Here is a 26,130-nt window from a genome sequence, read left to right as displayed (position 1 = left end):
GCAACTGATTTCTGTAGTGCTACTACTTTTTTTTTTCTTTGAGGCGATCACCTATTATTAATTATTTTATCTTGCTATAAAGTAAGTGAAAAATAGAAAATAGAGAGAACAGAAGAAACATACCATGAAAGTTCCAGATAAGCATTGAGAGCTTTTCTGATTACATGACCTAAGTAGCCATTCTTCTCTGCAATGTGTTTTGCCCAGCTGTGGAATAGAACAAACAAAAAATGAATGGTTGTGCTCCAGTAATGTTATCCCAACTCACGCAGACTCCAAGAACACAAAAGGATATGGGATCACCCTCTGACTTCTTCTATAAGACAAATTATGGAATTTAACAGTAGTCACTGCATCAATCCTGTAACAATTGACTGAGAACATGAAGTCCATTCATCTCTATGAGTGTATTAGAGGCATCCTATGTTTTTTTCGCAGCAATGTTTTTTTCAGAAAACAAACGTAAATTAATAGGTGCTATCAATAATTATCTTCCTATTTTTTGATACAAAATGCCAATTCTACCACGTCAGGAGACTGATATTTTTTGAAAATAAAAAAAAGCAAGCCTTTGTTAGATACAACCTCTCAGAGTTGTTTGATACAATCTCTCCGAGTTTTTCTGGACATGGACAGCAGCTCCACCACAGGAAGCGTAGAGGATGAGCATGCCCTTATCCAGCAGTATTGTCAGACGCTGGGAGGAGAGTCACCTGTGAGTCAGCCACAGTGCCCTGCTCAGATACTCAAGTCAGTGGAGAAGGAAGAGCGGGGAGAGTTGGAGCGTATCATTGCTGACCTTGAGGAAGAGCAAAGGAGTCTGCAGATAGAATACGAGCAACTAAAGGAGCAACATTTTTGGAGAGGAATAAACCCTCTTGCATCACCTCCTGGCTCCGTTGTGTCACCTCAGCATGCTTCTGAAGATGCCGAGCTCATTGCTGAAGCTAAACTCCTAAGGCACCATAAAGGTCGTCTGGAAGCAAGGATGCAAATATTGGAAGATCACAATAAACAACTGGAGTCTCAGCTTCACCGGCTATGGCAGCTACTCGAACAGCCCAAGTCAGACTCCCGGCTCAATGGCACCTCTCCCTGTGCTTCGCCCCAGCACTCTGCCCTTGGCTTCCCGCTCGAGCAGGACACAAGCTCACAGTTCCATCAGACAGATGACTTGTTAGTTCCACCTCATGATACCAACACAGATCTAACAGATGTTATGGAGCAAATCAACAACACATTTCCAGCTTGCTGCTCAAGTTTCACTGGCAGACCACAGACCATGTGAAGTGTTCATTGGGATGTGAGCCAGTGCTCCTTGGCGTGCAGCACAGCCCTGTTCTACAACCTGCTGGCCGCGCGTTCCACCTCATCAGAAGCCTGCACGGGACCCCGGGACACACGGTGCGCTCTGACCGCGTGTTCTACTTGAAACAGTACAACACTGAATACCCAAAGATGAGGATGTTGTTTAAACACAAAGATATGGTGAATGTTCCTCTCTGTGTAGACATGTGTCTTAACTGGCTGCTCAATGTGTATGATAGTGGCCGAACTGGAAAAATTCGAGTGCAGTCCCTGAAAATTAGCTTGATGTCTCTTTCTAAGGGCCTTCTGGAAGAGAAGTACAGATATCTCTTCAAGGAGGTGGCAGGCCCTACAGAAATGTGTGACCAGAGGCAGCTGGGCCTTCTGCTTCACGATGCTATCCAGATCCCACGGCAGCTTGGGGAAGTGGCAGCCTTTGGTGGCAGCAACATTGAACCCAGTGTGCGCAGCTGCTTCCAACAGAACCACAATAAGCCGGAAATAACTGTAAAGCAATTTATAGACTGGATGCGCTTAGAACCACAGTCTATGGTGTGGCTACCAGCTCTACACTGTGTGGCAGCTGCAGAAACAGCAAAACATCAGGCCAAATGCAACATCTGTAAAGAGTGTCCGATTGTTGGATTTAGGTACCGGAGCTTAAAACATTTCAACTATGATGTCTGCCAGAGCTGTTTCTTTTCTGGCCGTACAGTGGGGATTACTGCAACACGCATATATCAAACCAGGAGTCCCGTGGAAAAGAAGTATATATGGACAGATTCGTGGTAGATGTTTCAGAGATGTTTATTTCTCCAGCCGCATGGCCGGGGCTCTGCCGAGGAACTGTTCCAGTCACGGGACCAAGGGTCCTTCTGCCCGCGCAGGGAACACAAACCAACCAATGGGAACGAGGCTGAGCAGGGGCAGGGAAACCCCGTGTCTGTCCCCAGGGCCCCTCTCCCAGAGCTCCATGGCAGGGGGGGGAGACCCCAACAGTTTGATACAATCTCTCCGAGTTTTTCTGGAAAAGAAAAGTACTAGAAGTACTCAATATCTCTCAAAATCTACTGGTCATCTAAATAATACATATTCATGCAGATCAAACATTACTGCAGAACCTTTTGCCAAGGAGGTAAGCACCGTGAAGTACAAGGTATTTAGACTATGGACTTAAAAATCACCAATAATCAAAATAATTACATCAGAAATATATTCTCCTTTAATAAATGGTCTCACTACTTACATTACAGCTTTTTCCGGCTCTCTAGGGAAGTCTTCCATATTTCCTGTGATGTAATACAGAGAGCATCGTAAAGTCCCTTCTATATGTCCTCCTTGGGCAGCTTTATAGAAATAGCGTGCAGCAACTGTCTGTGAAGAAACAAGACACAATTATCAACTCTGCATTATTAATCTTCATTGAGATTTCTTCTTCAGGACTCATTTCATCAAATGAATTAAAATAGGTAGCTGGCTAATGAGGGCAAGACAGTTTAACTACTTTTGCACTTAGATGAAATGAATTCTTTCTTCTAATTTTTTAATAGATTAGGCTAGGAAAAGTTTTTAAAAACATATATTCAGGTAATATATGGAACATCAAATAGCAAAGTGTCTAAACATTTAACTAACGCTTGGCTAACATAAAAGTCTTGCATGCACTCACAGAAATAAAAGCAGTTATTCACTAGTAGGAAGATTATTAAGGCATCCTGGAGAACAGGACTTTTGCACTTGGGATGCTAAATGAAGGCTGTGGAGCAGCAGCAATACTCAGTATGTTCAGCAGAGACCAACCACAGTGCTCAAATCTTTGAAACTGGTTTACAAAAGATAACACAGATTGAGTAAGCAGGGCCAGAGCTACAGAAGTGGGAAGGCTGTGACTCCATATTTTACCCTCAGGAAGAGTAATCTGTAAAGTAAACCAAACCAGCACACATCCTGAAATAATTTATTTCAAGGAATTTTTAACCATCAATATATGCTTTCTGTGGACTACACAGTATCCATCACAGCCATAACTTCTTGCCATTGGCTTTGATGAATAAAGAAACCTGGGCATTTTTAGGGGTACTCTTATAATCAGTCCACTCTGGAATGTGTATTTTGGTCCCTGGGGAAGGAAAATGTGTTTGCCACATGCACATGTTGGTGAGCACTGCTGCTGTTGGCAGCAGAAATGCTCACTGTCTGGAGTATATCCAGATCTCAGAACTGAAAGGCCTCACTGAAAACATTTTTTGGCTCTAAGTATGAGGTCTGCCTGCATTTATTACAAGTCTTCCTCACTATATTTTTGCTGCTGTTCATACACTACCTAGTAAATTAAAAGAAATATAAATAAAGTAGACCATTCCTACTAGGGGAAAATTTATTTTGCACACACGTTAATGGGTTCTGTCACAGAAAAACAAAATAAAATACTGCCATCTACTAGGACTGTATGACATAGTTACATTTTCAAGTCTGGATTGGAGGCCTCTCACTGCAGTTCTGAGGCTCACAGAAGCTGTGTGAACATAGCATAGCTGTTCATGAGTTCAGGGACAAGGTTGTGTTGCTTTCAGTTATTGTGGAATCCTTTCCCTATAAACTTTTCCAATCCAAAACTGAGAACCCAAAAGGTCCCATGATGTGAGAGCACACACTATCCTTCCTGGCTGCTGTCACTAGAAGGAAAAAACCTGCACCTGTTTTGTTCCTAAATTAAAAGAATACAAACACATGCACATAATTTTGACTGAGATACCTGAGCAACATCTCCCACCCGAAGCAATCTGACTGAACCCCCCAGTAAAACCCTTCTTTATGATGAAAGGTATCAAAATCCAACTCAGGGTGAACAGAGCAATCTCAAGAATGGGGCAGAAACTTCTAACTTGGGCCCTAATGTAAGAAATAGTACCGTTAAACATTTACTCACTTGATTTCTACCAGGTACTCCGGGGTAAATCCCATCTAAATATAGGACACCAAGGTTGTATGATGCATCTGGATTTCCCAATTCTTCAGCAATTAACCAGTGCTTGGCTGCTTTTCTGTAGTCTCTTTTAAAATTGTGGTAATACCATCCTAATCCATTCACTGCCTGGGGCAAGCCCTTAGGGAAGGAGAACAACAGTCTCAGGTCATACATTTGATTCTGCTTTTTGTTACTTCTGGGACTAGGGGTTATAAAGGTTTGCTGACTTTTTTTTCCCCACTACTCTTCTTTGTGGCCTCGTATTTAGAGTGAGGAATAAGACTCCAGTGTCATCTTACTCTACAGCCACGTGTGCTGACTTTCTCTTGTTGACAAGAACAAACTGTGACTATTTTTCCCATTTCCTCTTCAAAGCCACTTATTCTTGTGAACTCCCAGAAACTGGTTGACAGGATTAGCAATCAAAAACCCCACTTGTTTTAAACTAGAACATTTCTTGAGAATAAATAGAAAGCAATGAACACAGAACTTTGTAATGCTGCTTTCAAAATGCATTTCACCAACATCATACAGATCTGCTTAAGATATTGCTACTTGCTATTACCAAGTTGCATCTTTGCATTTTGGCTCAAGAGGAGAAAATCTTGAGATGTTTTTTTTTTTTGTTATAATGAGTCACCACCTCCTTGCATAAACTGGTGGATCATCTGGGGCTGTAAGTATGCCAGCAGTGTTATTAACTTGCCCATTAAAATGCAAAAGCTGTTAAACTTTTCAATTGTGATTTTTTTTTTTGTATAGAAAATGTGCATTGGAGCATGAGAACCCAAATATCTGAGTTCAAAGAGAGCAAGGAAATTGATGTCTCTAGGAGTCTTCCAAGAAGCTGTTCCTCAGATCCTGAATCAAGGGAATTTTGATGACACCATAAAAGCCTCTCAGTTTATTTAAGCCTTTCCCAAACAGGCAGTAGAACAGATAGTCTCTCCTGTTTCAAAGCAATCACAGAACTGACACAAATCTTTTCTCATGGTGGTCAGCAGCGAAGTCTTACTGTCATAATCAGTAATTTAATTCTGGTTCTAAGAGCTAGGAATGTATTCCAGGTCTAGGTACTCTTTCATTTTTATTCTAAGGACCAAGTCATGGCCTGGGTAATCTGACTGTACTAGATCATTAAATGGAGTGAGGCTCCTCTGCTCCGTGGTGCCTATCAATGTTTCTCCCTACTATGGAAAAATCCATGAGGCTTTGGGACATCCAGGTATTCTCCCTTAATGCTTAGGAACATAAGGCAAACAACACAGTCCTGGATTGAATATTCACTCTGTAAATCACTTAACTAACATCAAGTTGCAAAATATATAAGTAGAGAGAATTCTTTCTCTTTCACAGAAATTTTGGCTGATTTTGAGTGGTCTAGTCTCCCAATTTGGGAAAATAAGGCTTTCACCATTCATGGTGAGGACACTGGAAGAAGCAAGCAGTATTGACACGGAATTATGGCAACAGGCATTTTATATAAAATTCATTGTTATTAGCACCTGGTACAGAACTCCTACAATAAAATATTGATTGCATTTTACCTTGGCTGCTGCTTTCTTCATCAATTCCAATGCAAGTTTTATATTCTTTTTCACACCTTGACCCTAGGAAATGGATATGTGAAACAATCATTGTTTACAAATGCAGGCTGATAAAAATTCACTTATGCACATTCAAAATGCCTTTTAATGTTGATCCTATTACTTACTGTTATTTGGCTTTAAACAGTTACAACAAAATGAACAGCTTTGTGTTCATCCTTCCTTCACAAAATCTCAGTGATTCAGTCTAGAAACAATTATTTCACCAATATATTCAAGGGATTTTTATGGATAAATAATATCACAGATCATTAATTTTGAGCAGCTAAGGAAGAACGAATAGCATTCAGAGGGGAATAAGCTGTGCACAACTTGGCAGTGAGCAAGAGCTCTCAGCTTTCCTGAAAAAGGATGTTAAGAGTGTCTCTAGGGGAAATACACAGATGTCATGCTTATGATGTTCACACAAATTAATTCCAGACATAGGTCAAATAGATTATGTGTGCTCAAAATCAGCACAAGCAAAACTTAAGCAAGCACTTTCTAGAGAAAAACCCTCCACTGTCAAAGGAATGACAACCAAACAGTTCCTCACTAATATTTCTAACTTTTAGTGCTCTTGAATGTCTTAGGGGGTGACATCACTTAGCCGATACACCTTTATCTGACTCAGGTGGGGTTATGCCTCAGTTGAGCCTCATCTGTCTACTGCTTCTTGCAGGGAAAAGTAACTGCACGCGGAGATAATTTAATTCCAACTAAAAAAAATCCTAGAGATCTAATAAAGGACATTCTAAGAAAGGATCAAACCTTTACCTACGTCTCTACACCAAAGCCTATGCCTACTAGCTGGTTGGATTTTTGAGGAGACAAGACATTAGGAAAAATTACTATCCACAATTTGGTTGGTATTTTGATCTTGAATCTGGCTAGGAACAAAGTAACTAGACTGCTTTCAAATTGGGCGTTTTAAAATTTTTGTGCCTTTTTGGTAAAAGTCAACATTAGCTTCATCACTATTGATTGATTTTCAGAGTAAATCTAAAAGCACTTGTATACACTCTTACTGTGTGTCACTGCAGATAACTTAGAAACATCATGTTATAGGAATGATTATTTTGAAGTGAAAACATGAAACATGACTTACCTTAAACAACACAATGGCATAATCATATATTAACACTGGATCTTCTGTTTCTATTGCACCCTTTGCATACCATTCTATTGCAGCTTCAGGATTTTTTGCCACTCCTTGTTGGCCCCAAAACAGCATCTGAGCCAAACGTTGCTAAAAGAAAACAACATCAGGAGTAATGCTATAAATGCTAGTATTGAAACTGGAATTGCAGGAGCAGACTTTTGCAGACTTAGATGCATTTCAAATATGTGAAGAAAATACTACACACCCTCAATAGTTTGAAAACAACTGGTTATCAGGAATATTCAGAGGCCTTTCCAGTGGTGGAACGTACTGATACTAACTTTACAGCAGGGTACTTTTTACAGCTGTCAGTATCATAGAAGTCTGGACTGATTTAAGAGCAGAAGTAAGTAACAGATGGATTTGATGCATGTAAATGTCTCAGTATTACAATATATTGCTACCAGTCTCAGATCAGCAGCAGTAATTGCACTGTCTCAAATACAAAACCAGGGAAAAGGATCAGAGAAGGAGGTTGCCAAGACTTGACAACTCTTCCCTTTTGCCTCGCATCATTGTTATGGCTTTTGCATATCCATACTGGATGTTATTGGACAGGAACGTGGGAAATAGTTCAAGCTGGGAAAAAAAAAGCAATTCTGGGTGAAAGGAGAAAATGTCTGTCCACTTTCCTCTTCAACTTTCTTACGTGGTCTATAAATGTACTTTCCTGAGCGTGTCTAAAACCAAGAAAGGGGAAATGTATTACTTTATACCTGTGCAGCTGCATTTCCTCTTGTTGCTTCATGTTTTAACCACATAAAGACATCACCATTTTCTTTTGTTTGAGCTTTTAGCAGTTCATCATCCATCAGTCTTATCGTTTCAACAAATGCCTGAAGAGTAGGTGAACAGAAAAAAATTAATTTCCACATGAATTTCACAATGAATTTCTACATCTGCTACCAAAATGGAAATGTTGTCCATTTTCTGCTTATCCCTAAAAATTCACGATCAGTTCTCAGTTTTAAAATTCTCATCACTCCTCTGCTGGCCAGTGCATTAAGAACTATTCTCACTTCCACTGTAAAAAACATTTACTGATTTGTTCCAAAACTATAAGTCCACTCTACACAGAGAGATATACCAAGACCCCAACAAGTGAAAAAAAAACCCCAAACCATCTTTTGGTTTTAATTGCACTTAAAAATGACAAAGAAGTGTTTTTAAGCATTTTAAGGATTTTTAATTTCTATAGAAATCTCTTTCAAAAGATAAAAAAAGCTAGCAGAAAGCTTGATGAAGACCTGACTCACGGCACTCTTATCTTGGTAAATCTGCTGATTTTTTTAGTTCTTCAGCAATTAAAATCTCTCTATCTTTTGTACAATAATCATTCTTTCTGATAAGCCAGGATTCTGGCACTAACCTACCTCGACTATTCTTTACAAATAAAGTTCTGTTACCTCCTGTTTAGCAGCTTATTCTAAAATCATTTTATTGTAACTTTATCAGATAACTATTTAACCAAGTCATTAAATTTGATTATAGAAAAGGTGTAAGTATGGAGAGGACAATTCATCTTTTGTAGGAACTTCATGATGTCTGTCTACTGAAACAGCAGATCAGTTGCTTAATAAACACATCCAATTATATTAATAATTGAGAATCTGAGTGAGGATTTAGGGCCCAAGAATAAGGCTTGGGCTTTAACAAAAAACAGGCTTGTGGACAATTCTGAGGATTTGAGTCCGATTTTGATTTTGATTCCCCCTTCCTAAGAAACACAGTAATGATATCTACATACAATTTGGGGGATTTTGTAACAATCATAGAATCACAGAATGATTTGGGCTGGAAGGGACTTTTAAAGACCATTTAGTCCAACACCCCTGCCACAGGCAGGGACTGAAATCACATGAGCTAGTATTTGTACATCAAGACAAAAATCTTCTAGCCACATAAAATAAATATGAAAAATAACTTGCACAGAAAACAAATTCAGATATATTTATAACTCTTTTACCTGTTCCCCTTTTATATTGTGTTGATCCAGGGATGTCTTTATTGCAATATTACTGTAATAAGCATATGACAGCTCCAAATCAAGTGGATAGTTATTAATGCCTTGGTAATGTTTATAGCCAAGATTCATCACAGAAAGTCTCTCGTTCCCCTGAGCACCAACTAAACTATACAGCAGTCCCTGGCAAAAATCAACAGACATAAACAAGAGTGAATTCACTGCACATCTCACAAGTTAAGCACTTTGCAGGAGATTTACAGGGAACAGAATGTTCATACTCGTAGCTGATTTACTAGCTATATCATGTAAACACAGTTACAGAAGCAAGCACAGCCCTAAAGCAGTTAAAATGTCTTATGTTTGCACAGAAAGACTTGAGAGAAAAACTAGGCTCTAAACACTTTTCAAGTATTGCATTTATTCTGTCACCACTAAGTGTGCAGCAATTTTTTAATGTCATTTTACTACAGTGTTGTTTATACTCTGACACTTTTTATACTCAGCAGTGACTTAACTACTCCCACTGATGCCAACTGGAGTTTTCACACCGAATTCAGTGGAAACATATGGAAGCTAACAAACAGCATTTGAGAATCTTATCCTAGAGTTCTGACAGGACTAGTAGGATGGGATCTATGGCTGATAAGGTTTTAGCACAAATCATCCTTGAGGTACATGTTAGTTGGTCTATGCACCACACATTTGCCAAAAAACATTTTCAGCACTACTATTATTTTTTACATACACAGTAAGAAAACCAGTGGTGTCCCATCTGTGCTGGATATTAAATTGTTTCCTACACTATCTGTAGCAGATCAAATGATAAAATGACTTAGCCTCCATAATTAGCACTAGGTATACTCTATAATTAGGGTATAAAAAACGTTCCTGTCTAAGGTTTCTTGTTTTTGAAGAATTGCAGGTGAGCTCGGTCTCTGATTGGCCTGTCAGGGGTTCTTCTGATTTCTAATCCTGTATCCACAACAGACACATCATCTGCTCTTTATGAGTGTTTGATATTATACTATTATATCACAATTAAATATCTAATGGAAATTTTAGAGTTGCCTTCTTCCCCGGACATATGAACATCTACCCTTTATTTGACCTCGCAATAGAATCACATCGAAACATTTCAGTTATTTGCAACCTGCCTAAGATGTCAGGAGTTCTCAAACTCTGCAGTTGCTCAGCTGAAGCACGGTCACTTTTTTACAAAAGAAAACTGTCCTACTTTGCCTACCCTTGCTCATTTGACCACAATATGCTCAGCGTCACATTTTTGCACACTCTAAAATCAGACTTCTTTCCTGACTGTACCATGCAACCTTTCCACTTCGGATTTGCCTGATCTGAGACATTTTTCCTACCTGTCTTCAAATGACTGTGGATGCCTCAAGGGCTCTTACTCATCCTAGCTCCACAGTGACTAGGAAAAGCAGTACTCTCTATGCTGTTCACTTTACCACCATTTTTAGGTCTTTACTAAATCATTGATTTCCTTGTTCTGCTTGAGCAGGATAAAGTCTCCCACCATCAGGCCTTCATATAGATATCACTGCCATCAAGGTATTAATTAGTAGCTTTATTGGAGAATCCCTTCAACCCCCACCTAGGTCTGAAGGCCACTTCACTTTTTTAAATTCAATTGATCATCCCATTTCTTAAAAGCCTTTAAAGGTAATTGATTTCACAGACATAACAGAACATATTAAATGTAGTACCTTTATACGATCCACAGACACACCGAGCCCTGTTTCAAATATAACTGCAAGAAAATAGGAAGCCTTATGGTATCCACAACAACTGGAATCCACCAGGAGAGGCACAGAGGAGCCCAAATTGCTGAGGCCATTGGCGCTGGACAGACCTTTCACAACCTTCTCAAATATCCTCCGGCCAACTTCTACAACTGTATCACTTCCATCTTCTAACACTAAAAATCAAATATAGGACACACAGTTATTGCAAGAGTTAAAATTAGGAACCAATTTCCCCTCCTTAATTTAACGGGACTCAGACAGATTCTGTTATTTCTCATGCTGAATGGTATTCTCAACATAGATAAACAAAATTCCTAGAGACACAAGGTATTATTGAATATGAAGAGTGAATAAAAATCCAAAAGACCATCTCAAAGTAACTAACCACTAAAAGCATAAGGATACTTCTATGATTCCTTCTATCTAATAAGCCATCCTTTCATCTGCAGCATATTGCAACATATAAGCCACATAATACTCCTTTATAAAGTCAGCTGATATGAAAAACAAAAGTATAACACATGAACATAAGTCAAATGATACTAAACTACACAACAAATACTGTTGAGTTATTTAAGAGCAATAAAAAAAAAAAGGAAACATGATTACCATCTGGACTACTGAAATCCATCTCTTGTAACAGTTTGAACAAAGTGTGGTACTTTTCCCTGAGCTCTTTTCCCCACATGAAAGCATCACATTTGGATTTTTCTCCATATTTGTGAATCAGTTCCAAATAATAGTTTTCATAGTAACCTAGAGAAAACAACATATTTAAGACATGAAAGCTGACTTTTTGGTCTTGCTAACAAGTTTATGACAGAAAAAAAGATGTTTCTAGGACACTAAAAATTCATGGACAAGATGAACACACCCTTAACACAAAGCAGTGCTAAAAATTCATCCAGCTAGCACAGGCCACTTACAAATACATTTAGATTTCTTCTTCCATACTCCAGTCACAATGCATGCAACCGAATTCTAGTTAGAAACATAAGCTAGTTTTCAGCACACATTTAAGCTATGTCATTCTTCTTTCACCAAAGTGGACACTTTGGTAGAAAACTGTTAATTACTGAATGTAAGACAACTTTGGCAGAAACATTCTAGCAAAACCCACCCATTTGCCTCTAGGGTCATTTCAAAAATGAAATGGAAGAGAGGCAATTGCGTAGCGTACATAAAAGCTTGAAAGTATTTCTTTGTCCCTTTATGAACCTCTCTAATTAGAGAAGACATACCAAGATAATTTAAGTTTTTATTCCATGACACAAAAGTATTTGCAGGGACAAAACCCCAGTTCTAGCTATCAGTAACAAGACTAAACTCTTCAAATTGCATTTTTTTCTTGTTATGACTGAATTAAAGTTTACTTTTGATGATCAATATCCAGATTATTAAAGGACGGAAAACAGGTCTCCAACGATGACAGTTTAGAATTCATCACAGATCAACACTTACAACTTCTGCGCATTTTTTCGCCTTGTCTTACAATATATGTGTAGTCATAAACTATTTCTTGAATGTCCATACATCTCTCGTAGTAAAGTTCAATTTGTTCCACTGTGTCTTTGTCATGATGAGGGTTAGAAATCTATAAAAAGGCAAATGATGGATACATGACATCGCCAGTATCTGTTGTTGTGCATGCTCAGCTAGAAAGATGCATTGTACACAAATAACAAAAGGAAACAGATTCTTCACTACCATCAGCTTATCTGGCACATCATATTAGTGTGTCAGACAACCTGATGCTCGCCACAGTAGACTATTGTCTATTTAAATGGTCAGCATAAGCCAAAAATCACAGACAAATTTCCAAAACTGGCCAAACCTATGTGACTTTTTACCATCAGTTTTATCAAAACCATAGATTAATCAAATGTGTCCAACTCCGTATCATCAGAAACTCTGCGAACAAAGCAATACTGAAAATACATCCTTATTAAATATAGATTTACAAACACTCCTTTACACACACACTTCCCGAAATATTATCATTTAGCATTTGAAATGGTAACTAATACTGCTAGATTTCAACAGAAAATTATCATATATGACATATGTTCCCAGATACTATGGTGTTTCATCCCTAGTTTATCACCTGATGAGCACTCCATCTGAAAAAATAAAATAGAGTCATAGTTGGCTGCTAATATTTCAACATTTCCAAGTAGTGCTTCTGCTTACCTGTTCTGTTTCCAACACACTGAGACGATAATATTTCACAGGTCCAAAAAACGCTTCAATACCATTTACATACCCACTGCCCCCAAGAACAAAGTATCCAGCAGTGTCATCATAATAGAAATCTTCCCTAAAACTTGAGAACATGAAAGAGAAGTAAGCTCACTATCTAGAGGTACTGTGAAAGAAGAAAGAGAAATTAGTATTTCTCAGAATTTCTGCAACTGACAGTCTTAAGCTCATTGCCAGTATCCTTTTCTTTTCTCATTTATTTACTCTCAAAATCTACTCTGCAATTTAGTGTGATAAATTTTGCAGTAAAATTAACAAATTCCTTGTCTACAAACATATTAAACCAGGAGGGCGTTTTATTTTTCTGATCTGTATCTTTTGATATTTTATGCATCATTACTCAACCTCAATTTTTTCAGTTCCACATTTCCCTTTCACTTTTCTAAAATCAGCATATGAAAATTTAAGTTACCTTTCTCCAAGAGTTATCATCTGCAACTTATCAATTTCTGTTTTTTAAAGCACAGCAGAGAAGGAACAACCCTGCAGTCAGGGTTGACTTGCCATGCAGTTCACTGTTAGGTAGTTCCCTTATCAACAGTGGCCTTTTTTAGTTATTTGCACAAGAAAGAGTCCATCTTAAATTATAGTGAAAGAGAACAACTAAAGATCCATTTAAAAAATTATTCTGTTGCTTAGAATAAAGAACAGAGCAAGAATACTTTTGGTAGCAATTTTGCTCTCTAACTAAGCAAAGCAAGTAACAATTTCCCTGGTTTAATACTACCTCTCACATCAACAGTAAAACTAGACTTCAGTAAGACCGAAAGTTCATTTGAAGACTGATCTTAATGCCACTGACCTGCCAATCAGCTTGTAGTGGGGGTTATCAAACTCTAGATCATGCACCATGTTAACTCATGGCATTAACAAAAATACTCAGCTTGTGCTTAATGTAAGCACATTAAAGCAAACTGATTTTGAAAGCATAGTGTGGAAAAAGACCACGGACATTTTTCAAATCAACTGGAATCTCAGTTACAAACTTGTGCTCTCCTCCTATTCTCTGTATCTGAACATATACACACATATTACTCCACAAAGGGGAAAATGCTGCTTACGTAAAAGATTGATGATGATGTCTTTTCAAGTTCTTCCCAACACTGCTTACTTCAATCTAAAAGAGCACAAAATATTAATTACAATAAAAGAAATGTTATAGGGTACATTTATTACAGCATCAAGTTGCTCCCGGGGAGGTTTAGATTGGATGTTAGGAAATACTTCTTCACTGAAAGGGTTGTCAAGCACTGGAACAGGCTGCCCGTGTTAGTGGTGGAGTCATCATCCCTGGAAGTGTTCAAGGAACAAGTGGATGTGACACTCAGTGCTCTGGTTTTAGTTGGTATCGTGGTGTTTGGTCAAACGCTGGACTCGATAATCTTTGAGGTCTTTTCCAGCCCAAATGATTCAATGATTTTTTTTCAATCCACAGCCTGAAGTCCTTCTCCCCAGGGCTGTTCTCAACCTACTCTCTGGCCAGCCCATGTTTGTGCTTGGGAATCCCCTGACCCAGGTGGATTGGACTTGTTGAACATCACAAGGTTCACACTGGCCCACCTCTCAAGCCTGTCCAGGTCCACTGGATGGCACCCCTTCCCTCCAGCATCTCAACTACACCACACAGCTTGGTGTCATTAGAAAACTTGCTGAGGGTGCACTCAATCCAACTCAATTAATCAAAGTTGATTTCCCAAAGCAGGATGGTCTGAACATGTCCTCAACTTCTAGTTTTACATTTTCTTTTGCTTTGTCAGCATATACAATTTACAGTATTTCTCTCAGTCTCAGCTACTAATGAGTCGTCAGAGGCACAATCAAATTATACAAATCTCAGCCTTGATCCTGTAATTCATTAGCAAGCATACCTGTCCACCCTTAAAGGAGATATCCAGTCGAAACCACTGCTTCAGAGGAAGGCTGAAGCTAGTTTTCACTGCAAGGTCATCCCCTCTCATGAGATGCATCTGAATATGCACATAACCTGACAGCAAGAAAGGAAGAATAAGAAAATAAACACCACAGAAACATTAGCAGCAAGAATGGGTTTATTAATGCATTCTTCACAGTGATTCTGTCCTTTTCAGCCCCTTCATCACCAACAACAGAAATGTGGGCACTTACCAACCCATACACCAGCTCTCAGAGAGTCCCACAGACAGTGCTCCACAGTATTTCAGTTACACATCTCAGATGCTGATGCTCAGGCTCCCACATGAAACCACAGACTGAAAACCAACTGTCTGAGGGTTAAACAGACTAAATCTAAGGCAAACAGGGAGGCTGCCACAGTTGATCTCCAACACCAGAAAGCAGTTGTGACTTGCAGTAAACAGCACGAGGGACCAGTAAACAGTGGCATCCACTCAGCACTCAACTGGTGACATGTGACTGCAATGATCAAGTACAAGATGACTCTACCCTCCACTTCTTGGACCTGCAAAAGCTACACTCATGGTCTGAGCTTTTAAGACCAGGACAGGCTATTATGATAATCTAGCCTAACACTGAGAATAAAACTGGCCCTAAAACCTTGCCAAATAAATCTAAGGTCAAGCTGATAACTTCCATGTTTTTTGTTCTTCAAAGAAAAGCATCTGGTTTATAATGGACAGATTAATTATCAAAATTGGCTACATGACAGAGAAAATGAAAATGACAAAAATAACAGAGAGGAAGAGGTCAGTTGTCAAACTTGCAAGGAAGGATGAAAAAAACGTATGATGAGAAAGCCAGGTGTGCACTTTTAAAACTCTGCATGCTTATTTCCTCTGTGAGCCTGGCAGCCAGCTCCCAGCTGCCTTCTAACAAGAATAGACCCCCTACTGCAAGTTTTGTGAGACTAAGACAGTGCTACCTCTTTCCTCTGGATCAGGGAAACAGACTGATTCTTGAACACTGCAATGCAGGCAAGACCTTGAATGATTTGGGCTTTTTCTGAGGTTACTTCAAATTATCAAAACTTTTTATGTTGTATGTATATAGGAATTAAGATCAATTTAAAATAACACTTCAATAATAACAAGAAAGCTTGTTCATTGAGGTAACAGGTCAGACTGTTTAATCTCAGTTTATGTTCCTGGCTGTAAGATTCAGGCTATTCTCCTGACAAAGCAGGCATTTCCTGAAGTTTGCCAAGACTAGATGCTATGCAACTACTTCTCAGTCTTCTGTTAATTTAGTAGCTACTTTCCTACTGAGACATTATAGTCAAAAAGATGCATTTTGCAAGGGATCAATTTCACAAAATAGGTCTGATAACATACTTTTATAAATGTTATTCCTAGGCACAGATCTAAAAAGACTGTATTAGACCTCTTCTGAAAGCCATTAATAATATCCCTTACCTTCCTCATTTAGAAATACAGCAGGAGTACCATACATTTCTTTTGAATCAATAAAATACAGTATACCACACAGATCCTTTTCACAGTGATGGAGTAGATACAGCCAGATTGAAACGGTGAACCTGCATGAGCAAAAACAAACAAAAAATCCACTCCTGATGAGAAATCTCTCTATATAATTTGAAAAGCATGCATTTCACTTTAATTTAGCAAATCTGTTTCACACATGTAATCTTCAGAATAGAAAAAATCCTCTGCATTGAAAACCCTCAGAACAACCACACTTAAGACTCTTGGATCTTTGATCTCTAACGGCAGACTTTTGTGGTAACAACAGGAGAAGAGAGTAAGGAAGCATTATCTGAATCAATTCCAGAATGCTGGGTCAGAGCTGCTTCCAGATCCCACATCAACAAGGAACTGAAAACACAACCGAGAAAAACTGGAGCCAACCTCCCACATACAGACTACAGAACCAAATCCCCAGATGCATGGTCTTGTCACCTTGATTGTCAAAGCCAGTAAAAACTATAAGCTGTGTCTTCTATACTAAAAGAGAACTGTGAAAATGTGCTTGGGAGAAGCAGTTAAAAATGAATCCAATCTCTGGACAGTGCAGATAGGTATGAATAGGTGTCACAGAAGTATCATAGGATAAATAAAGGCAGAGCCTCTGCAAACTATGAACAGTGCAAAATAAAAAAACAAACACCAACAGTGTTCTAAGTGCTATGTACTTAGAAATTTCCGTTCAAAGCTGGTTGAGGCACTAAAAGCAGAATTTATACCACAGTCTCTAATTTTAAGGAGTTCCTCTGTGCCAGACTAAATCTGCTTCCATGCTCTTAACAGAAATTTGATCACTTATTCCTGTAACATTGCCACAGCAGTTAGGTCAATGCTGAATGACTTTGAAAATTGTACCTCCAATGTACAATTCAGCAAAACATTATAATTATTATCATATCTGATGAAATAGTTCACTTTTCTTAGTGACCTTCAGAAAGAGACTTAATGACCTTTTGCATTTCTATAATCAATAAAAATGGTCAATATTTGTTTATAATATTTTAGAATTGGGTCAGCTTGCCTTGCTTCTCTCTCAAGAAATTGCTTAGCATGAGTACCTTGTATCTTTTCCTAAACTAAACCACTGTAGGTCTGAAAGCCGAACACCTGCTTTCCTGCTTTAAAAAAAAATTCAAGGGTGATTAAGTTTTCCCTAATGGAAACTATGCCTCAAATAGCTAATAACACTATTTTCTCCAGAGATGGTACATGGATGAGGTAGAAAGGTTTGTAAATGACAATCACTTGTATATTGATTGTTAGGACCTACAGGCAAACATTGTGCTTCCAGAAATACTGCTCATGTATCCATGCTTATATATTGTTCTTTTCATCTATCATCTCTGCCAATACAGCAAACTCAATTGCCTCAGTCTCCATTCAACCCTTGACTGCCAGTCTGAGACCGTATTTGTTCTGGACACATTTTTTGGGACAGAGTTTGGGACAATGCTGACTCATTTCGTATCCCCATTGCTGCAGAATGCCAAACAGTTTGAGTAGTCCCTTACAGTCCCAGCCTGCCCTAAGGCTCTCCACCTCAAATGACAGTTACCTATCTCGGGCTCTTTCTTTACAACTCCCTGATTGAGCCAAACAAGTCACCTCAGCTAGATCCATCTGCTTCTGTTGACCTTTTGTAGAGTGGGGAACCACTGTCCTGTCACACAGCCACGACACACACTGAAGACATCACCTGAAGGCAAGAACTATGTGGAGTGGGTACAAAGCTGCATAAATTCATGCCATATACTCTAAATAAGAGCTTGAGTGCCTCAGTGCCAGAAGCAGAATGCAACTGTGTTGGTGAGCAAAGGGCAGCAGACCCATCCTGAAGAGACCAGGAGCTAAAAATTGCTCTGTACTTATGGCTTCATTTATGGTTTGAGAGCTAGTAATTTGCATGCAACCTGTGCTCTCTGGCAAGTCTTCTTCGGCACTCTTCTTGTGGCCGCAGGCCAAATGCAAACCAGCAGGCAAGTTCCAGTTCCTGCAATCATTTCTTACTTCTGTAATGATGTTGCCAGGGTAAGAGGATCTGGTGGAAGGGAGGTATATTTATATATCTCTTTTCCCCTCAAGTTGCAAAATATGACTGAAGAGTTGTGACAGTTTTGGGAAGGGGGACCAGAGTTGAGCAAGATGACCTTACGAGAGTGATTTCTCTGTAACTGAAAAGTGTGCAGGGGCTAAGGAGTTGTACTCCTGTCTAAATAGGAGAGTTTACACAGCAGTGGTAGAAGGAATTGGAGTGAGCTCAAACTGGAAGACTTATCTAGGCAGAGGATTCTATCACTAAGGGCTTGTCAGCTGCAAAATACACTACAGTGTGAATTTATAGGGATAAAGCTGTTCATGCCGCTTGCCCTTGCAAGAAATCCTACTCTGCTCTTGGTCTGCAAACAATGTTAGAAATGCAGATCTGTCTGTAATGCAGAAAACCCCAGGTTAGCTAGTCATGAGGCAGCAGTCTGATCATGACCGCAGGATACAGCTAACAGCCTCCTAACTGTACCTAACCCATTCAGTGACACCTACCAGTCACACCTCCTACACAGCACTGCACTAACACATACTGTAAGTATCTTCCTGAGGTTCAGCTTAAGCCTGTCCAAAACTGGAATCAGAAGGGTCTGCTAACTAGGTTCCTTTGGCACCTTTTCTCAAACTAGGCAGTATTCCTTTAATTTGTGGTATAGTCCAAGAGTTTAAGTACATTCTATAGCCTTCGAAACCCAAATACAGCCCCGTTCAATTGCTTGCATATACTTACATGGGATAATCAATCTGATGTTGTCTGACTGTCTCAAGTTCTCTGTTTTCAAACTGTTCAAATTTCTTCACAATTCCTGTTTTTTCTCCACTGGAAGCATATATAAATTCGAGAAGCTGGACACCATCTGCAAAATACAATCTTTCTTTATCTGACAGACAGAAAGCATTGGTAACTAATTAATAAGATCACACTCCTACAGTCAAACATTTAAATCACACAACAGATTAAAAGTTAATACAAACTTTCAATAAATCCTTAAACACAAGTTCACTTGTAGTTAAATAGTTGCTGCTATTAAACACATTACAGTCTTGGACCAAATAACCCATGAAAAGTGAAATTGAGCCTGTTTCCAGATGGAATTAGAAGCAGGGAAAGAGCAGACTTATTTAAATCTAAGATACTTAAAGAACCAGTTAGCAAACAAGAAGTCTTAATTTATGTTACTCATTTAAATCTCATCCTATCTTTGGTCAAGCCTAAGTGACATTACTCCACATCTCTTGGACTTGGTCTCCACTTGCACCTCTCTATATTATACGTATGCATAGATACCAATTCTGTTCTTAACTGATATGGATAATCCTGTAATAAAACTGATGAAGCTGCCCCTCCTGAGAAACAGGAGAAAAATCTTCAAGGCCATGATGTATCATCAGCTTGCCTAGAGAAACCCAAAAACCAAACAAAAAACCCCAAGAAAACAACAAAATAAACCAAACCCTAAGCAATTTGTTACAATATTATTTTAAGAAACAAAATTTGAATATTATTTCCTCCTATTGTCTATTATACTGATTTAAGAAATAGATAACACAGACAATAAGATGTTTCACAGTGTTGTCAGATAGCACATGCTGTCTCCAACAAGTATTTTAGAAAGCCCCTAAGGGAAGCAAGATGTTCCCTGTTCTTCTTCAGAGCATTTATATGCAAATGTAGCGAAAATAAATGACACAAATACCATTATGGGATTTTCTAGGAGAGAACAATTTAGGAACAAATGGGCTTTCTTTTTAGGTTCTGCTTTGAGTATGCATTGAGGGCAAAAAGAATTCTCAGCAAGTGTAAAGCTAAAGATAGGCAGAAAAAAAAGTTTAGAAAGCAAAGTTGTTTCAGTAATCTATACAGTTGGCAACACATGCTTTTTTATTTAAAAACACTATTTTTTTTCCTAAAATGCTTGTTCATAATGGTTCTAGGGGAAAAAAACATGGTGCTATAAAGTTTAGTTCACTACAAAGACCTGAAAATATGTTTCTGAGTGTGAGGCCATCATCTTAAGCAGAAGAAGACTACTTGTTCGAGAATTATGTGTGCATGAACTGCAGAACTGACTCTGAAATAATGCAGCAAGGGACTGAACAACTCTCTCTGAAGATAAAGGAATGATGTCCACTGACACTGCTGGGTTTTGACTAAAGTTGTTTGAATATGCTTAGAAAATAGAGGGCCAGCCTGCTACCAACCTCCAGGCTGGCTGTGAAGAAACAATCTGAAGAACAGGATGGCTTCAGCAACTCTAACCTCACAGTTACGGAGATTACATGTTCAACAACGCTTCCCAAGTAAACCACTGTATGTAACATTTACTATTTACTACCAGTAGGCACTTTTTAACAGTTTACCAGAGATGTTATTAGTTTCCGTGAGGAAAAAAAGTGCACCTACCACTTTCGTGAGGGCACTGAGGTATTCTATTCGCCTGGAGCATCCACAAATAGTCAGCACCCCACTGAAGACAAACTTTGTGGTCCTTATATGGCCGTTCAAAAGGTGGAACTGCCTCTAAAAATGTGTAATTCTTGGCAACCGCAGCCTGGTAGTCTTCACTCTGCTCATCATCATAGTTGCTAGCTGATTTGTGACTAATCCATGCGTACAGTATCACACTGTGCACTATTATTGAGTTTCTGATGATATAATCGTCTCTGTAAACCATGATGCTTGGAAATTTCAAGTGTACTTGTCGAGTTCTGCTAACATAAAGGTTCTTCTCATCCTTCCATCTCCTTCTATACACCGGTACACCAGTCCTGAACTCGGAGGAAGCTACTGCTTCCAAACTGATAATACAAGGCTTAGAACATAAATACTGAACTGAAACCTCAGAATTGTTAAGAACTTTCTTTTCTAAAATGTTTAAATGGATAAAGTCCACATAATCCATATTTTTCTGAAACTGTGGAGTAACTGCTGTTGTCTGTAATGTCTCCTTTCCAAAGGACATCACAAAGTTCTGGAAGAAAACCCAAACACAAACATGTTAATCAAAGAATCTAAGTTTATATGATTATATATTCACAGTAATAACAGAACACTGCATAATCATGTTTATAAACCATACTTTTAACTTGAAAATATGAGGTTTCTTTTACACAGCAAGCAGACATGGATAACTGGAGAGCCACCATCAAGATTTTAATGGTAACAACTTCCCTACATCAAGTTCTCCAAGTTACACATGCCTCTACAAACAAATTTTACTTACAGGGTGTATCCTTCAGCCCTTACGCAAGCGGAATCTGGTCTAAGATAGCAACTTACACGTCATGCTATTTACACATGTTCCTAGGATCAGGCCTAAGGAGTGTACACGGAAAGGTACTGGCACGTATTCGTCGTATCATTGTTTCCTAGGATTGCCATCCTAGCCTGATGTTTCTGTACCTTCTTAAAAAGTTAGCTAATACTGTTACCTGTCATGCAGGTCCCGGAAGGAGAAAACAACAACAGAGGTTTGCTGAGAATGAATTAATATTCATGAAGTGTTTCATTTTTGACATGTTCCTATCCTGAAGATGGACTTGGAAATCTGAGCAGCTCTCCACAGCTATGTATGCTATATATAGTTTGAGAGTGAGTGCCTAGACATACAACAGGAATATCCTCTACGCTAAAGTTCTTGTCTTTAAGGCTTCAAACAGCTTCTTTTCTTTCTGCCCTGCAGTCAGCATCCAGCTTGATGCACTGCCAAGGATACTGGGGATTACTCAGCTCTGAGGGCCAGCCACCAGCACAGCAGCTCCACCAGGCCCCTTGCTCTAAAATATTCAGAATTGTCACTTAGGATTACCAGGGAAGATGGTCATTAAGGTTGCCCAAAATGAGATCTGTCTTGGGTAACTTTTAAATTCGCTAAGCTTAAACAAATTAAAATAAAATTTGTCTTGGATACTTATCTTGGATTGATGGATTTTTCATTGTGATTTTCAAAATATTTAAAAGGTTTGGCCTAGTCATTAATACATTTCTAATCATATGATTATGATTCAACTAATCATAGAAACTGTGTATTGTGCACCTGGAGGACTTGCCCACAGTCCAATATGGGGATCAGTAGAAGTGCCTAATGATAAACTCTTTTTATTTCTTAAAAATACGTTGACACTCCTTGAGAGCTACACTGAAAAAACATCAAGCCAGGAAGGCCTGTGAAGGTGTTAATATTAGGAAAAGTCAGAACTAAGTCCTACACTACTTCCTTGTTCATACAGATGAGGATTTTGGATTTAACTGTGTCATCAAAGGTTATTTTTCCCTCCGTTCCCTGCCTCCTTAGAGGCACAAAAGAGCTCAAGGGTTGTTAGTGGAACACAACTATGCATAGAGGGGTTATTTACTTCAAGACCTTGACTTTATTAAGGGCAGACATTGGAAGATGTAACTGAATGAGGGAACTTTTAGATGAAAAAGCTAGATATCATTGCTAGCAGATGGGTAGCTCTAGATCGCTGAATTTATTTAGTGTTCCTAGGTTTCTGAACTTGTCACTTGAACCACTTTCCGTAAGTGCAACCAAATGCTCTTTATCTTCTTGAATCTGACAAGAGACACTGCAAGCGAGATGTGCAGTGATGCTGAACACTGATAAACACATGTAAGCACCAAGATATACAACTTGAACAAACAAAACACTAAAAAATGCTAAACACAATACACTATGCAACTCAGTATTTTGGCTTTCTACAACAGGCAGTCTCGGAGTGACAGCCTTCCTCTCTGCCTTACTTCCCACTCTACAAAATGGATATTGGTTAGAGCATGGTGCTAATAATGCCAAGGTTGTGGGTTTGATCCCTTTATGGGCCGTTCACTTAAGAGTTGGACTTGATGATACTTGTGGGTCCCTTCCAACTCAGAATATTCTGTGATTTTTTGATATTGTAAAAACTATGCAAACTGAAGGGGCTAAAAAATGAATAGCAACAGGAGGTTGGTGTCCATTGGAACACATAGTATGGTGTCTACCATATGTTGGGATAAAACACATACACAAATATTGAGATAAAAGTTGATGAGAGAGCCTTGATTTTAATACTAATTTGAGTCTCTTTCAGAGCCTGACTTGACAAAAGATACTATTCTTTTACATTTCCAATGTAATAACTCTTTGGTTTAAATACTTCCAAAAGCATTAAAAGCCCATAGCAGCCGTAACAGATCATCCTAAACCTCTTGTACTTGATGGTTATAATTCATATTTCTTGATCTTACAATAAAGAGTGCTTGTAAGTAGCTTAATCTTTGTGATATGGGGGCTGTGCCATGAGGAAGAGGGTAATATACTATGAACACAATGCCATGTGCGTATCACAAGACATAAAAGTCTACCAGGTAGATACTGCAAAGCATAGGGGTACTACTGTGTACTTACCACACCACACACACTTACTGTCAAAACATACACAGCCAGCTCTCAATTTTCTCAGTGGTTATCCAATACAGAGAGATGGGAACTAGCCTCCAGCAAAGACAGTTTGGGTCTGCCACAGTGCATTGACAAATATCCAGCAGTGCATGAATACATTCATCTTATTTCCAGTGAATGGCAGAAATTTTGTGGTGGGGATCCCAAAGCAGTAAGCTCTGAAACCCAAAGCCAGTTATTTGCAGAACAATTTCCATGATGTTCCTAGAGCACTTAAGCACAATGCACCACGACTGCTGATGCGTAAGTTTAGCTTCAGCTCTGCCGATCTAGTGCCTTTCCTGTAGTGCCTGATCTGCTAAATGGCTCCCCACAGGAGATTTTACTTTGCATTCTTTGGTCCCTGGGTATTACTTGAAGTGTGTGCTGCCAAAATGCATGAAGTACATTTGAGTCTGCTGTTCCATCCCACCTAACAAACCCTTCAGGAGGCTCATCCAGTAAACAGCATGGAGCAAAGAACCCTGAGCAACCCCACAGCGATGGAGGTCTGGCAGAGACTGCAGACCATAAACTTTCAGACCATGACTGAGTCTCCGTTACCACTTGGTTACCTCTACACAGTGCATGGAGTGTCTATCATTTAAATGCTCCTACTTGGTGAGGAACCCTCTTCCCTTCTTCTTATGTAAGATAGGGCAGAGTTAAATGTGCATCACCTCTGACACAGAGTAAGGATGAAAGAATTACACATTGAGAGTGATTATGAGACTTAAATACAAAACTTTCCCAGCACAGTAAAGAGGCCAGCTATGCTGATTCGAAATATTACCATGAACTATGTAAAGTTCAACAAGGCAGACATAAAGGCTTTGTTGTGTGGGGCAACTTAGCCACTAAAGCTGTAAAAGTTTTTTTTTTTCTTTTCTTAAATCCTGCCGAATCTGAATGAATTAGCCCAAGTCATCTCATCAGATCTTGGTATAAAAATCAATTTGGGAGGCAAACACAGCAAGTATTAGGAATCTGAACATTTTAATACAGAAATGATTGAGCAAGTATTCTTTCACTTGCTGATCTCAACAGGACCCTCCACGAGTTCCACATAACCCTATGAAACCTGCACCTGTTTGCACAGAACCTGAAGATAACCGCAGTCCTTCACCTGCAAATGCCCAACACATCATGCTACATTTTAAGATGTGTGAAGACATGACAAAAAGGGGTATTGATTTGCTGCTTTCCATCAGCACCAACATAGTACAGGCATACAAAGACTTTGACCAGAGCTTATGCTTAGCAGCATAAAAGATGAAAAAGTAGTTTTAGTAGGTGCCCCTAAAAAGCGGCTATTTCCATAAGCCAGTGCAGCACTATGCGCAGTCGGCATTCTGTAAGCAGATGTCAAAGGCCTCCCCATTCTATTCACTCCAGAAATTTATCGTTACCCAGGGCAGAAGGCTTAACACTTCGATGTGCCGACTCGGCGTCCCCCAGCTCGGTAAGGCAGCGTGACCCTGGGGGCTGGGAGGGGGCGCGGGGCCAGGCCGGACAGCCGGGGGCTGGCTCCGAGGGGCGGCCCCGGCACCGAGCCCCTCCGCGCACCGCCGGACGCCGGCTCCCTCCGCCCTGCGCGTACGACCCGCGGCCCCGCACAGACCGGCCCCTGCCGCGACGCCGGGCTGGGCCGGGGCGCGGGGGCAGGTGCGGGGCCGGCGGCACTCACCGTGAGGAGGACGAGGAGCAGCTGAGGGGGGCCGCGGGGCTCGGCCGGGGGCCACATGCTGCTGCTGCGGCGGTGCCCAGCGCGCCCGGGACTGGGCGGCCGGCCCGGCGACAAGGATGCGGCAGATCCGGCTTCCTGGAGGAGGGGCCGCCACCCGGGCAGGGCAGGGTAGGGCAGGGCAGGGTAGGGCAGAGCCGGGCAGGGCCTCGCTCCGCCGCCGCAGGTGCGGAGGGGCTGGGCCAGGAGACGCGGAGCGCCGGCCGTGCTGCGCTGCTCTTTGGAGGTTCCTCGCAGCTCCGTACAGCAGGCACCGGGCGGCGTCCCGGGAGCGGCGCGCCCGGGAGGGATCCCCGCGCAGGGCCGCGCCCGCCCGCTGCCCTGGCGGCTCCGCGGCGGCCCCCGCCCACCCGCCTCGGCGCTGCGCTACCAGCGCAGTCGCGACCCGGGCTAGCTCCCGTTCCCGCTGTCGGGCGAGGCGCTTTAGGGCGGGGCGGCGGGCCTGGGGCGCATCATCTCGGGCTGCCCGGGCCGGCCTGACAGCGCGGCGGC

At 40.3% G+C, this 26,130-nt stretch overlaps 3 protein-coding genes across 3 annotated transcripts in view; 2 read left to right on the top strand and 1 right to left on the bottom strand.

The window, feature by feature from the left end:
• Positions 1 to 26,124, bottom strand: part of SEL1L3 (SEL1L family member 3) — a 36,362-nt gene extending 10,238 nt beyond the window's left edge. Inside the window, exons 1-17 of the mRNA XM_042053125.1 lie at positions 25,582 to 26,124; positions 20,876 to 21,443; positions 19,202 to 19,328; positions 16,360 to 16,481; positions 14,881 to 14,996; positions 14,074 to 14,129; positions 12,944 to 13,076; positions 12,215 to 12,347; positions 11,363 to 11,509; positions 10,715 to 10,926; positions 8,991 to 9,170; positions 7,741 to 7,860; positions 6,971 to 7,111; positions 5,824 to 5,886; positions 4,238 to 4,414; positions 2,555 to 2,682; positions 124 to 207 (exon numbers count right to left, since the gene is read on the bottom strand). Coding sequence (XP_041909059.1) covers positions 124 to 207; positions 2,555 to 2,682; positions 4,238 to 4,414; positions 5,824 to 5,886; positions 6,971 to 7,111; positions 7,741 to 7,860; positions 8,991 to 9,170; positions 10,715 to 10,926; positions 11,363 to 11,509; positions 12,215 to 12,347; positions 12,944 to 13,076; positions 14,074 to 14,129; positions 14,881 to 14,996; positions 16,360 to 16,481; positions 19,202 to 19,328; positions 20,876 to 21,443; positions 25,582 to 25,638 — 2,564 coding nt within the window. The 5' untranslated portion in view covers positions 25,639 to 26,124. The remainder of the gene's footprint in view (positions 1 to 123; positions 208 to 2,554; positions 2,683 to 4,237; positions 4,415 to 5,823; positions 5,887 to 6,970; positions 7,112 to 7,740; positions 7,861 to 8,990; positions 9,171 to 10,714; positions 10,927 to 11,362; positions 11,510 to 12,214; positions 12,348 to 12,943; positions 13,077 to 14,073; positions 14,130 to 14,880; positions 14,997 to 16,359; positions 16,482 to 19,201; positions 19,329 to 20,875; positions 21,444 to 25,581) is intronic.
• On the top strand, positions 577 to 2,447 carry LOC121676428 (utrophin-like). The gene is made up of 2 exons (XM_042052880.1): positions 577 to 2,017; positions 2,410 to 2,447. Exons 1-2 carry the CDS (start codon positions 1,459 to 1,461, stop codon positions 2,445 to 2,447), a joined length of 597 nt encoding a protein of 198 aa, XP_041908814.1. The 5' UTR covers positions 577 to 1,458.
• SMIM20 (small integral membrane protein 20) overlaps positions 25,698 to 26,130 on the top strand; it is a 5,388-nt gene continuing 4,955 nt past the window's right edge. The window contains exon 1 of the mRNA XM_042053369.1: positions 25,698 to 25,749. Within this exon, the coding sequence (XP_041909303.1) occupies positions 25,698 to 25,749 (52 nt within the window). The remainder of the gene's footprint in view (positions 25,750 to 26,130) is intronic.

Source organism: Corvus kubaryi, unplaced genomic scaffold (assembly GCF_017639235.1).
Source record: "Corvus kubaryi isolate FWS band 111438036 unplaced genomic scaffold, C.kubaryi_AGA036_p1.0 split1-131, whole genome shotgun sequence".
In the NCBI taxonomy this organism is placed as follows: Eukaryota; Metazoa; Chordata; class Aves; order Passeriformes; family Corvidae; genus Corvus; species Corvus kubaryi.
Note: the sequence above shows the minus strand (reverse complement) of the source record. Positions and strands in the feature narration are given on the sequence as shown.